The 12,395-nt window shown below is 41.3% G+C and overlaps 1 protein-coding gene and 1 non-coding gene across 2 annotated transcripts; one reads left to right on the top strand and one right to left on the bottom strand.

Annotated features, from left to right (window-relative positions):
• Positions 1-2,942: 2,942 nt before the first annotated feature.
• On the bottom strand, positions 2,943-3,052 carry trnal-caa (transfer RNA leucine (anticodon CAA)). Its single transcript has 2 exons — positions 3,015-3,052; positions 2,943-2,988 (listed from the first exon to the last, which is right to left on the bottom strand). It is a non-coding gene; the product is annotated as a tRNA-Leu (tRNA).
• Positions 3,053-3,250: 198 nt separating this feature from the next.
• LOC133551893 (cytochrome c oxidase subunit 7B, mitochondrial) lies at positions 3,251-11,533 on the top strand. The gene is made up of 3 exons (XM_061899078.1): positions 3,251-3,375; positions 11,142-11,257; positions 11,378-11,533. The coding sequence occupies exons 1-3, from the start codon at positions 3,339-3,341 to the stop codon at positions 11,459-11,461; spliced, it is 237 nt and encodes a 78-aa protein (XP_061755062.1). The 5' UTR covers positions 3,251-3,338; the 3' UTR covers positions 11,462-11,533.
• The last annotated feature ends 862 nt before the right edge of the window (positions 11,534-12,395 follow it).

Below are 12,395 nucleotides of genomic sequence, written 5' to 3'. Positions count from 1 at the left end.
AGGTGGGTGCCATGATTGGGTATAAAACCAGCCTCCCAAAAAATGCTCAGTCTTTCAGAAGAAAAAATGAGGCGAGGTATACCCCTTTGTCCACAACTGCGTGAGCAAATAGTCAAACAGTTTAAGAATGTTTCTCAAAGTTCAATTGCAAGAAATTTAGGGATTTCAACATCTACGGTCCATAATAGCATCAAAAGGTTCAGAGAATCTGGAGAAATCCCTCCACGTAAGCAACATGGCCGGAAACCAACATTGAATGACCGTGACGTTCGCACTGTATCAAAAACGGACATCAATCTCTAAAGGATATCACCACATGGGCTCAGGAACACTTCAGAAAACCACTGTCACTTAACAACAGTTCGTCGCTACATTGTAAGTGCAAGTTAAAGCTCTACAAGGCAAAGCAAAAGCCATTTATCAACAACATCCAGAAACGCCGCCGGCTTCTCTGGGCCCAAGATCATCTAAGATGGACTGATGCAAAGTGGAAAACTGTTCTGTGGTCTGACGAGTCCACATTTCAAATTGTTTTTGGAAATATTCCACATCGTGTCATCCGGACCAAAGGGGAAGCGAACCATCCAGACTGTTATCAACGCAAACTTCAAAAGCCAGCATCTGTGATGGTATGGGGGTGCATTAGTGCCCAAGTCATGGGTAACTTACACATCTGTGAAGGCACCATTAATGCTGAAAGGTACATACAGGTTTTGGAACAACATATTCTGCCATCTACAGTTGTGATCAAAATTATTCAAACCCCACACAATTTTGGGGTTTTAGCAAGTTGGACATTTATTCCGTATTTTGTTTATAGTCATATCAAATAAAGATGTGTCAAATAGACAAATTCAACTTAAATTGTAACACTATTTTACAAAATACCAAAAAAGGACATTTTTCTTAATATCTCATTGACAAAATGATTCAACCCCCTAGTTCCATGCATCTTTAGTACTTAGTAGAACACCCTTTGGCAGTAATGACATCCTTCAAAGGTGATACATAAGCGGACACAAGCTTCTTGCAAGCATCTCCAGGTATTTTAGCCCATTCCTCTTGGGCAAAGGCCTCCAGTTCATTCATATTCTTGGGCTTGCGTGCTGCAACTGCCTTCTTCAAGTCCCACCACAGCTTTTCTAGAGGATTTAGGTCTGGCGACTGGGAAGGCCACTCCAGAGTCTTCCAGCCCTTCTTCTGCAACCACTCTGATGTTGATTTGGAGGTATGCTTGGGATCCTTGTCCTGTTGGAAGGTCCAACGTCTCCCAAGCCTCAGTTTCGTCACTGACTTCATGACATTTGCAGCTAATATATCCTGCTAGGAAATAGAATTCATAATGCCTTGAACGCGCTGGAGATTCCCGGTACCTGAGGCAGAGAAACAGCCCCAGAGCATGATTGACCCCCCCACCATGCTTAACAGTAGGCAAGGTGTTCTTCTTTTTGTAAGCTTCATTTTTTCTCCTCCAGACATAACATTGATTCATAGGCCCAAAGAGTTCCAGTTTTGTCTCATCACTCCATAGAAAAGTTTCCCAAAACCTTTGGGGTATGTCCAGATGATATTTGGCATACTGGAGTCTATTTTTCTTGTGCCGGGTAGTCAGAAGTGGGGTGCACCTGGGAGTTCTGGCCTGGAGGCCTTCATCTCGTAGTGCGCGCCTTATTGTCTGGGACGAAACCTGCGTTCCCCCCTCTGCAATGTCCTGTTGTAGTTCCTCAGCTGTTACCCGGGGGGTTTTCACCACTGTATGCTTCAAATACCGGACAGCAGTTCCACACAGCATCCTCTTTCTACCACGCCCAGGTGATGTTTCCATTGTGCCTTTAGCTTGAAACTTGCGAATTATGCTCCCAACTGTGTCTCTTGGAATGTGTAATGTCTTTGCTATTTTCTTATATCCATATCCTTTCTTATGAAGAGAAATTACCTCCTCTCTTGACTTCTTTGACCACTCCCTGGACTTCACCATGTTGCAAATACACCATTGACCATCTACAAGAAGCTGAGCGTCACAGTCTTTTTCAATCAGTTTAATTGTTGCTCGTTATGGTTCTAATCACATCTTCAGGTGTTTCAACACCTGATTGAAAAGACCTTATTCAAATTCTGTTTTTAAGAATTATGATCTTCAAGGGGTTGAATAATTTTGTCAATGAGATATTAAGAGAAATGACACTGTTTGGTATGTTACAAAATATAATGTTGTAATTCAAGTTGCATTTGTCTATTTAATGCATCTTTATTTGATATGACTATAAACAAAATAGGACATAAATGTCCAACTTGCTAAAACACCAAAATTGTGTGGGGGGTTGAATAATTTTGATCACAATTGTAAGCGCTGTCTTGTTTCAGCAAGACAATGCCAAGCCACATTCAGCACGTGTTACAACAGCGTGGCTTCGTAAAAAAGAGTGCGGGTATTATCTTGGCCTGCCTGCAATCCAGACCTGTCTCCTATGGAAAATATGTGGCGTATTATGAAGGGTAAAATACGACACCGGAGATCCCAGTCCATGGACTATAGAACGACTGAAGCTCTACATAAAACAAAAATGGGAAATAATTCCACTTTCAACGCTTCCACAATTAGTTTCCTCAGTTCCCAAACGTTTATTGAGTGTTGTTAAAAGAAAAGGTGATGAAACACAGTGGTGAACATGCCCTTCCCCAACTACTTTGACACGTGTTGCAGCCACGAAATTCTAAGTTAATTATTATTTGCAAAAAAAAAAAAAACAAGTTTATGAGTTTGAACATCAAATATGTTGTCTTTGTAGCACATTCAACTGAATATGGGTTGAAAAGGATTTGCAAATCATTGTATTACTTTTATATTTACATCTAACACAATTTGCCAACTCATATGGAAACGGGGTTTGTATTTAGAGGAAACCGCAGAAAATATTGAGCAGCGATTAAAAAAAAAAATGTGTCAGAAGTGGGATTTGAACCCACGCCTCCATTCGGAGACCAGAATACCCGTAACACCGGAAGGAGTTATCCTTGAGTCTGGCGCCTTAGACCACTCGGCCATCCTGACAACGGATAAACCCGGCAACGCAATTGTTTAAATACATTCACATCCTGAGTCAATGGCTGTTGTTGATGCTCTTATTCATTTCATGACTTCATTCAAAATGATTACAAGTGTAATACTACCGTTTATTTTGAAGCAAAATCCGAGCTTTATTTCGCCGTCTTTCCGCCACTATGTAATGCCCTTGATTGCTCCTGACAGATGACGTCATTTCCGCCGCCGCCATATTTGCACCAGCGCTTCCGGTCTTCAAGGGTATCTCAGAAGACACCAGGCTGCCGAATCCAAAATGTTCAGGTTTGCGAGAGCCGCCGTCAACCTCAGCGGTAAGACAACTTGTTGAAATTTGTATTTTGTTCTTGTACGGTCAGAGAGTAAGTGAATGTGGTTTTAAAAGGCTCTTATGCTGGGTCACCTCGGTAAGGGGTGCTAACTTTCGCGGCTAGCTGTTAGCACGCTAATGCTAGCAGTAGCTCCAAAATTGTGCTTTGCCCTCAAACTGCTGATTTTTTTTTATTTCTATTATTGTAATAATTTTGACATTTTATCTATTAATGCATACTTCGACAGCACATACTGCTCTACATTGTTTCTAAATACATCGTAATAAAAGGTTACAATTATCAAAGAACAACATGTAACCTGTATACATAGTAATCCATCCATTTTTTTTTTTTTTACCGCTTGTCCCTTTTGAGGTCGCTGGAGCCTATCTCAGCTGCATTCGGGCGGAAGGCGACGTACACCCTGGCCAAGTCGCCAACTCATGGCGGTATAAATAGTAATGTGTTTTAAAAAAAACAATTGATTTACATTACACCAGTATTGTCAGACAAAACGTGTAAAGACGTCCATCCATCCATCTTCTTCCATTTATCTGAGATCAGGTCGCGGGGGCAACAGCCTAAGCAGGGAAACCCAGACTTCCCTCTCTCCAGCCACTTCGTCCAGCTCTTCCCGGGGGATCCCGAGGCGTTCCCAGGCCAGCCGGGAGACATAGTCTTCCCAATGTGTCCTGGGTCTTCCCCGTGGCCTCCTACCGGTTGGACGTGCCCTAAACACCTCCCTAGGGAGGCGTTCGGGTGGCATCCTGACCAGATGCCCGAACCACCTCACCTGGCTCCTCTCGATGTGAAGGAGCAGCGGCTTTACTTTGAGCTTCTCACCCTATCTCTAAGGGAGAGCCCCGCCACACGGCGGAGGAAACTCATTTCGGCCGCTTGTACCCGTGATCTTATCCTTTTGGTCATGACGGGAACGTAGATCGACCGGTAAATTGAGAGCTTTGCCTTCCGGCTCAGCTCCTTCTTCACCACAACGGATCGGTACAACGTCCGCATTACTGAAGACGCCGCACCGATCCGCCTGTCGATCTCACAATCCACTCTTCCCTCACTTGTGAACAAGACTCCTAGCTACTTGAACTCCTCCACTTGGGGCAGGGTCTCCTCCCCAACCCGGAGATGGCATTCCACCCTTTTCCAGGCGAGAACCATGGACTCTGACTTGGTGGTGCTGATTATGTGGGCCTACCGAGGATGTCGTGGTGGTTTGTGCAGCCCTTTGAGATACTAGTGATTTAGGGCTATATAAGTAAACATTGATTGATTGATTGATAAATAGTCATGTGTTTTAAAAAATAATTGATTTACATTAAACCAGTATTGTCAGACAAAACGTGTAAAGACGTCCATCCATCCATTTTCTACCGCTCATGGCGGTATAAATGGTAATGTTTTAAAAACTAATTGATTTACATTAAACCAGTATTGTCAGACAAAACGTGTAAACACGTCCATCCATTTCCTACCGCTCATAGCGGTATAAATAGTCATGTGTTTAAAAAAATAATTGATTTACATTTAACCAGTATTGTCAGACAAAACGTGTAAAGACGTCCATCCATCCATTTTCTACCGCTCATGGCGGTATAAATGGTAATGTTTTAAAAAATAGTTGATTTACATTAAACCAGTATTGTCAGACAAAACGTGTAAACACGTCCATCCATTTCCTACCGCTCATAGCGGTATAAATAGTCATGTGTTTAAAAAATAATTGATTTACATTTAACCAGTATTGTCAGACAAAACGTGTAAAGACGTCCATCCATCCATTTTCTACCGCTCACGGCGGTATAAATGGTAATGTTTTAAAAAATAGTTGATTTACATTAAACCAGTATTGTCAGACAAAACGTGTAAAGACGTCCATCCATCCATTTTCTACCGCTCATGGCGGTATAAATGGTAATGTTTAAAAAAATAATTGATTTACATTAAACCAGTATTGTCAGACAAAACGTGTAAAGACGTCCATCCATCCTTTTTCTACCGCTTATTCCCTTTTGGGGTCGCGGGGGGCGCTGGCGCCTATCTGTAATATAAGTATATTTTTACTGTGATAAATATTGGGTAAGTAATGGAGTTGTAAAATTACAGTGAAGAAAATAAGTGAAGTGAAGTGAATTATATTTATATAGCGCTTTTCTCAAGTGACTCAAAGCGCTTTACATAGTGAAACCCAATATCTAAGTTACATTTAAACCAGTGTGGGTGGCACTGGGAGCAGGTGGGTAAAGTGTCTTGCCCAAGGACACAACGGCAGTGACTAGGATGGCTGAAGCGGGAATCGAACCTGCAACCCTCAAGTTGCTGGCACGGCCACTCTACCAACCGAGCTATACCGCCCCAAGTATTTAAACACCCTGCTATTTTGCAAGTTTTCCCACTTAGAAATCATGGAGGGGTCTGAAATGTTTCACAGTAGGTGCATGTCCACTGTATGAGAGAGAACCTAAAAAGAAAAATCCAGAAATCCCAATCTATGATTTTTTAACAATTTATTCGTGTGATACGGCTGAAAAGAAGTATTTGAACACCTGTATATCAGCTAGAATTCTGACCCTCAAAGACATGTTAGTCCGCCTTTAAAAGTCCTCCTCCACTCCGCTGTATTATCCTGAATCAGATGCACCTGTGTGAGGTCGTTAGCTGCATAAAGACACCTGTCCACCCCATAAAATCAGTAAGACCCAAACATTCAGCATGGCTAAGACCAAAGAGCTGTCCGAAGACACCAGAGACAAAATTGTACAACTCCACAAGGATGGAAAGGGCTCTGGAGAAATTGCCAAGCAGCTTGGTGAAAAAAGGTCCACTGCTGGAGCAATCACTAGAAAATGGAAGAAGCTAAACATGACGGTCAATCTCAATCGGAGTGGAGCCTCATGCAATATATCACCTGGTGGGGTCTCAATGATGCTAAGAAAGGTGAGGAATCAGCCCAGGACTACATGGCAGGACTTGGTCAATGACCTGAAAAGAGCTGGGACCATTGTTTCCATGGTGACTGTTGGTAATACACTAAGACGTCATGGTTTGAAATCATACATGGCACGGAAGGTTCCCCTGTTTAAACCAGCACATGTTAAGGCCTGTCTTAAGTTTGCCAAAGACCATTTGGATGATCCAGAGGAGTCATGGGAGAGTTTTGTGGACAGATGAGACCAAAATTGACCTTTTTGCTCATAATTCCACTATGCGTGTTTGGAGGAAGAAGAATGATGCTTACCATCCCAAGAACACCATCCTTACTGTGAAGCATGGGGGATGTAGCATCATGCTTTGGGGGTCTTTTTCTGCTCATGGGACTGGACGACTGTACTGTATTAAGGAGAGGATGACTGCAGCCATGGATTGTGAGATTTTGGCCAAAAACCTCCTTCCTTCAGTCAGATCATTGAAGATGAGTCGTGGCTGGATCTTCCAACATGACAATGACCCAAAGCACACAGCCAGGAAAACCAAGAAGTGGCTTCGTAAGAACCATATCAAGGTTCTGTAGTGGCCTAGCCAGTCTCCAGACCTAAATCCAATTGAAAATCTTTGAAGGGAGCTGAAAGTCTGTGTTACTCTGCAACAGCCCAGAAACCTGACTGATCTAGAGAGGATCTGTGTGGAGGAGTGGGCCAAAATCCCTCCTGCAGTCTGTGCAAACCTGGTGAAGAACTACAGGAAACGTTTGACCTCTGTAATTGCAAACAAAGGCTACTCTACCAAATATTAATGTTGGTGTTCAAATACTTATTTTCAGCTTTATCACACAAATAAATTGTTAAAAAATCACAGATTGTAATTCCTGGATTTTTCTTTCAGACCCCTCCAAGATTTCTAAGTGGGAGAACTTGCAAAATAGCATGGTGGTTATTAGGGGTGTGGGAAAAAATCGATTCGAATACGAATCGTTTACGTTGTCGATTCAGAATCATTTCTAATTATTAAAAAATCGATTATTTCTTTTTTTATTATTATTATTATTATTTTTTTAATCAATCCAACAAACCACTACACATCAATACCATAACAATGCAATCCAATCCCAAAACCAAACCTGACCCAGCAACACTCAGAACTTCAATAAACAGAGCAATTGAGAGGAGACAAACACGACACAGAGCAAGCCAAAAGTAAAGAAACAAAAAATATTATCAACAACAGTATCAATATTAATTATAATTTCAGCATAGCAGTGATTAAAAATCCCTCACTGACATTATAATTAGACATTTATAAAAAAAAATTATAAAAAGAACTATAGTGTCACAGTGGCTTACACTTGCATCGCATCTCATAAACTTGATAACACACTGTGTCCAATGTTTTCACAAAGATAAAATAAGTCGTATTTTTGGTTTGTTTAATAGTTAAAACAAATTTACATTATTGCAATCAGTTGATAAAACATTGTCCTTTACAATTATAAAAGCTTTTTTTTTTTTAATCTACTACTCTGCCAGCATGTCAGCAGACTGGGGTAGATCCTGCTGAAATCCTATGTATGGAATGAATACAGAATCGTTTTGAATCGGAAAAATATCGTTTTTGAATCGAGAATCGAATAGAAAAAATCAATATATTATCGAATTGTGACCCCAATAATCGATATTGAATCGAAGCGTGGGACACCCAAAGATTCACAGCCCTAGTGGTTATATGCTTATTTTCTTCACTGTAACTTCTGGTCAACTTATTTAGTACAAAGTCAATTGAGCTCAAGATTTTATCTGTCACTTTTTTGTTAAAAATGTTATAACTTACTTGAACTTCATCCTATTTATTTAAGAAATCGGTGTCCTTGGCTTTTTAAACATCCATCCATCCATTTTCTGCCGCTTATTCCCGTTCGGGGTCGCGGGGGGCGCTGGCGCCTATCTCAGCTACAATCGGGCGGAAGGCGGGGTACACCCTGGACAAGTCGCCACCTCATCGCAGGGCCAACACAGATAGACAGACAACATTCACACTCACATTCACACACTAGGGCCAATTTTAGTGTTGCCAATCAACCTATCCCCAGGTGCATGTTTTAAACAACGAAACAGAAAAAAGAAGTGTATTTTCCATTCGTGAAATTACTGTTGGAAGTGATTTATTACAAATCGATTAACGTGGACCCCGACTTAAAAAAGTTGAAAAACATATTCTGGTGTTACCATTTAGTGGTGCAATCTACTAATAAAAGTCTCAATCAGTCAATCAATGGACATTTTCAGTAAACATGGATGTTCGGACTTGGCTGTTAAGTCACAAAAACAAATGGCCAGGCAATCGGCGGGTCCAAAAAATCTTAAAAATAATTTAAGAAATGTAAAAGAGATTTGGCAGACTCACAGATAAATGTGTAATTTAGAGCAGGGGTGTCAAACATGCATGTTCTCCCCGTGAATGTGTGGGTTCCCTCCAGGTACTCCGGCTTCCCCCCACCTCCAAAGACATGCACCTGGGAATAGGTTGATTGGCAACACTAAATTGACCCTAGTGTGTGAATGTGAGTGTGAATTTTGTCTGTCTATCTGTGTTGGTCCTGCGATGAGGTGGCGACTTGTCCAGGGTGTACACCGCCTTCCGTCCGATTGTAGCTGAGATAGGCACCAGCGCCTCCCGCGAACCCAAAGGGAATAAGTGGTAGAAAAATGGATGGACGGTGTCAAACAGCCCCCCGCAAACGGGCTTTATCCGGCCAGCGGGATGAGTTTGCTAAGTATAAAAATTAACCAGAAATATTTGAATGGAAAAAAACGGCTGTTCTTAATGTGTCCACTAGATGTCACAATAGTCATTCTTTGTAGATGATGCTACATATGTACAAAATAAACCACATGATGTTGGTACATCAGTCGAGGAAAATGATCAAACTACATAAATAACACACTCTAATTTCATTTTGATATTTTTTTTATCTTGATAGGTTGAAAGGGTTCTAAGTCCGAAAAATATGGTACATAAGTTCAGTGTCCAAAAATAGCTTTTGTAGTAAAGAGACAAATTGACCTCATTACTCACCGTAGATTTTTTACAGGGGAGTTTTGTAGGGTGTAGACTTGCCAAATGTTATCATTTTGTGGCGTGAGCACTTTTCCATTCTGAATAAATTGTTGATATTCTGGATAAACTGGGATATGTGTTGTACGTCATGAGTATTGGTGTGTAGCGGTGATGAAAACCATACGAAGGCAGTCCTACTCTTATAGTCCAGTCCAACATACCTAGTATGAAGCAATAAAATGCAGAAGTTGTACACTAGAGTGATGTTTAATTACTCGTGGAAGTTGGATTGGAATTAGACTAGCATATTGATGCTCCAGTCGTAATTTGCTTTGCTTCCATGTACCGTATTTTCCGAACTATAAGGCACCCTTAAAATCCTTTTTTTTTTCTCTCAAAACTTGACAGTGCGTTTAGAACCCGGTGCGCCTAATGTACAGAATAATTCATGTTTTGCTTACCGACCTCGAAGCTATTTCATTTGGTACATAGGGAAATGCTTAGTGTGACGAGTAGATGGCAGTCAAACATAAGAGACACATGTAGTCTACAATATGACTCAGGTAAACAACACTAACATTGTATATGTTCCATTGAAAATGTAGAACACTACACACAGCGCTCAAAAATCTATCAAAATGTTTTAGTACGACTTTGGTAAGCAATGAAGCCGCACCGCTTGATGGATCGTACTGTGCTTCCAAATAGGAGTATTATTATGTTGTGTGGCAGCACGGTGGAAGAGGGGTTAGTGCGTCTGCCTCAAAATAAGAAAGTCCTGAATAGTCCTGGGTTCACCCACGGGCTCGGGATCTTTCTGTGTGGAGTTTGCATGTTCACCCCGTGACTGCGTGGGTTCCCTCTGGATACTCCGGCTTCCTCCCACCTCCAAAAACATGCACCTGGGAATAGGTTGATTGGCAACACTAAATTGACCCTAGTGTGTGAATGTGAGTGTGAATGTTGTCTGTCTATCTGTGTTGGCCCTGTGATGAGGTGGCGACTTGTCCAGGGCGTACCCCGCCTTCCGCCCGATTGTAGCTGAGATAGGCACCAGCGCCCCCGCCACCCCAAAGGGAATAAGCGGTAGGAAATGGATGGATGGAGTATGTTGTGTGTGTGTGTAAGGTAAGACATATTATCTGCCGTTTTGTTTCGCAATACAGAATAGAATACAAAGTACTTTATCGATCCCTGGGGGAAATTCAGCAGTACAGTTCGCTCACAGTAAACAATAAATACGTATGTTTTACATGTGAATGATATAAATACAGTCTATTATACAGCATTGTTCACATGTGAATAATATAAATAGTCTATTATACATTCAAGTACAGTCAAAAAGGGACATATGCATTATACATTATACTGTCGGTAGTATAGTATGCAAAAGCAACTTTTCTCTCCTTCTGGTAACTGTTGATCTGTATTTGGGATCTGCATAAGTCCTGAAAAATTGCACGCGTCCACCTTTGTAGTCCGTGGAGACACAGTAGTCAATAAGCTTCTTCTTTTTCTCTATCTTCTTGTTATGGGACATTAATCCTCTGCTGTTGCCATTTCTAATATAAAGTAGTGTAAAGTTCTTACTTATATCTGTCAGTAAACTTGCCATGAAAGCGCTAAAACGTTTTTTCACGGGACACACTAGTGAGCCACGGATGCTCCGTTGTTGATTTAAGTAAAGTCTGAATGTCATTATGGTCCGTAAAATACGGGAAGTGTCCATCGTGTATTGTTAGTCATTTTAAAATGCTGTCTTGCAGGTCAGACGGCAAGGCAAGTTAGGCACGGATCCACCGCCCCCCAGGACTTCCACGCCAAGTATGGCAACAGCATTCTGCTTGGTGGGTTTGTCTTCTGCACAGCTGTGTGGTCCTATGTAAGTACGCTTCGCCCATCGTGCCAAGTCTCATGGTGTATTGGCGTCCCTGGCAAAAGAAGGCTTGCTTGCGTTGGTGTCCCTGCCATGTAAATAAGTTCCTGTCACATGTTGGCACAGGTGCTGACTCAGACTGGCATCACCTGGAATCTGTCACCTGTTGGCAAGATCATGCCCAAACAGTGGCGGGAGCCCGAGGAGTAAAAAAAAAAAGAAGCTGCCATGCTTCACCCTTTCTGACTGTACAGATGAACAATAAATATCTGCTTGTGTGTATTCCAACGTTCTCTGTCCAAAATAAATATGATTATACAGACGGTGAAGAATTTTGAGAACTACGATGAGCAGTCATGAGATAGGACAGACCTTAATTATCCCACTCTGGGGAAATTGTGGTTGTGGTGCAGAAACAAAAAGTACCCAAAATAAGATCAAAAGACATTAAAAGAGCACAGAGCTGATGCAACCAGCTGCCACTTCAATTACTAATTGTATTGATTAAAAATGAGGAATAGTTAGTCTGGTACACAAAGGGAACACCTGCACTAAAGTTCAAGGAAAGCAACCAACAAATGATGGCTGACATTAGCAACTTAACCTCCATAAATCTATGTCAGCTGACAACACCCAAAGCTCACAGGCGTAGTTTACATTGTTACTGTTAAAAGCCGTAAAAGGACAAAATATAATGCTAACACGTTCAATAGAGAGTCCTAAATGGTTGGTGATTGATAGAATAGAGGGTACTTTATTGATCCATGGGGGGATATTCGGCACCACAGTTCGCTCACAATAAACACTTAGGTATTTTTTACATGTGAATAATATAAATACAGTCTATTATACAGCATTATTCTCATGTGAATAATATAAATACAGTCTATTGTACATTTAAGTACAGTCAAGGAAAACTACTTAACTATTTTCAGATGCAAAACATTTACCCCACAATGCCACAATATGTTCTGTACTCTTCAAAATGAAATATTGTCCACCACAATGAAGTTTGTAGAATTACAGGCCAAGGTTTATTGATTTGGACCGGGGTGTCCTAACTTTTTCCACTGAGCCCACACATTGAAAAATCAAAACCATATGGAGGCCATTTTGATCATTTTCAAAACCATTGCTGTATATA

This window comes from Nerophis ophidion, linkage group LG04 (assembly GCF_033978795.1).
Source record: "Nerophis ophidion isolate RoL-2023_Sa linkage group LG04, RoL_Noph_v1.0, whole genome shotgun sequence".
NCBI lineage: Eukaryota > Metazoa > Chordata > Actinopteri > Syngnathiformes > Syngnathidae > Nerophis > Nerophis ophidion.
The sequence above is the reverse complement of the archived record's forward strand: the minus strand, read 5'-3'. Positions and strand labels throughout refer to the sequence as shown.

Coding starts and splice junctions, on each gene's coding strand:
- LOC133551893 (XM_061899078.1), top strand. CDS start 3,339: ATGTTCAGGTTTGCGAGAGCCGCCGTCAACCTCAGCG. Junction 3,376..11,141: donor AGCCGCCGTCAACCTCAGCG/GTAAGACAACTT, acceptor GCTGTCTTGCAG/GTCAGACGGCAAGGCAAGTT. Junction 11,258..11,377: donor GCACAGCTGTGTGGTCCTAT/GTAAGTACGCTT, acceptor ATGTTGGCACAG/GTGCTGACTCAGACTGGCAT.